Raw genomic sequence first — 1,250 nt, 5'->3', positions numbered from 1 at the left:
TGTGTGCCCCCTGCTCTCCCCACAGCGAACAGCAAGACGAGCAACATCCGGGCGAACTTTGAGAACCTGGCCAAGGCGCGGGAGCAGGAGGACCGGCGGAAGGTGGAGGCAGAGCGGGCGCAGAGGATGGCCAGGGAGAGGCAGGAGCAGGAGGAGGCCAGGCGGGAGTTGGAGGTGCGGGGACCCTGAGCTGTGGCCACACACTCCCTCCCGCTCCCGCTGCCCCAGAGGGTTTCCCAGGCTGTCAGTCGTTCCCGGAACAGAAGGCCTCATCTTCCTCCCACAGAGGGGCTGCTGGGCTCGAACCCATCACCTCCTGTTTGGCAGCCCAGTACTCTAACAAAAGCACTGCTGCTACCACAGTCGCACCTTCTGGCCACTAGGCACTAGGTGCCAGCCTGCCCCATGGTGCCCAGGCCCAGGAGCTGCCTCGGGCTGCTGGCCTCTCCCTTGCGCCGAGCCCATCCCCAGGGGTCCCTCTTATGACCACCACCTGCAGGAGCCACTCTGCCGGGAACCAGGGTGAGAGTGTGCTAGACTTCCCAGCAGCTGCCAGGTGCTCTGCAGACAACCTGTGGCACACTCCTGGCTCATGACGCCACAGGGTGGGCTGTTCAGACCCCCGCGCTGCTCCGGGGAGAAAGATGAGGCTGCCTGCTCCCCTGAAAATTGACCCTCAGAGACTGTGTGGTCGGCAGTGGGTTTGGGGTTTACTTGTCGTTCCGGCCAAGTGCCTCACCCACAGTGCCCCCTGAAGGTGTGAGCCCTAGCCATGCCCGCTCTGAACACACCACGCACGCACACACACACACCAGCGGCGGGGGTGTCTTGCCTGGCCTCAAAGTGAGCCAGGGCCACAGCGAATGTTGTCACCGCTCGCTGTCCCTCAGCGATGAGAGACCGACTTGTGGAGGAGTCAAGGGAGCTCAGTGCTGTCCAGCCCGCTGCCCTCAGTGAGAGGCTTCTCCAGAGGAGCCACCCTGCCAGGCGCAGGGCTTCCTGTGCCCCGCCCTGTTCAGTGAGAGGTGCTACAGCCAGGAACGGTCCCGCCGTGCGCGGTGACAGTGTCCTGTGAAGAGGAGACCTCCCGTCACATCACTCAGTGGGAGTTCCTGTCAGGAGACCCTCCATCGCGCTCAGGGCTGCCTGTGTCAAAAGCCTCCAACACAGTCAGTGTGAACCGTGCCCCCGGCCCGTCATGGCTCTGGGGCAGAAGTCTGCTCCGGCCTTCCTCCAGCTTCTCGGGCCGC

The 1,250-nt window shown here is 64.2% G+C and overlaps 1 protein-coding gene across 1 annotated transcript in view; it reads left to right on the top strand.

The window, feature by feature from the left end:
- CTTN (cortactin) overlaps positions 1-1,250 on the top strand; it is a 29,276-nt gene that overhangs the window by 24,131 nt on the left and 3,895 nt on the right. The window contains exon 12 of the mRNA XM_045297138.1: positions 26-183. Within this exon, the coding sequence (XP_045153073.1) occupies positions 26-183 (158 nt within the window). The remainder of the gene's footprint in view (positions 1-25; positions 184-1,250) is intronic.

The sequence above is a fragment of the Echinops telfairi genome, unplaced genomic scaffold, assembly GCF_000313985.2.
Source record: "Echinops telfairi isolate 266 unplaced genomic scaffold, ASM31398v2 ScPeMD7_7417;HRSCAF=8455, whole genome shotgun sequence".
NCBI lineage: Eukaryota > Metazoa > Chordata > Mammalia > Afrosoricida > Tenrecidae > Echinops > Echinops telfairi.
This window is presented reverse-complemented; position numbering and strand designations above follow the sequence as displayed.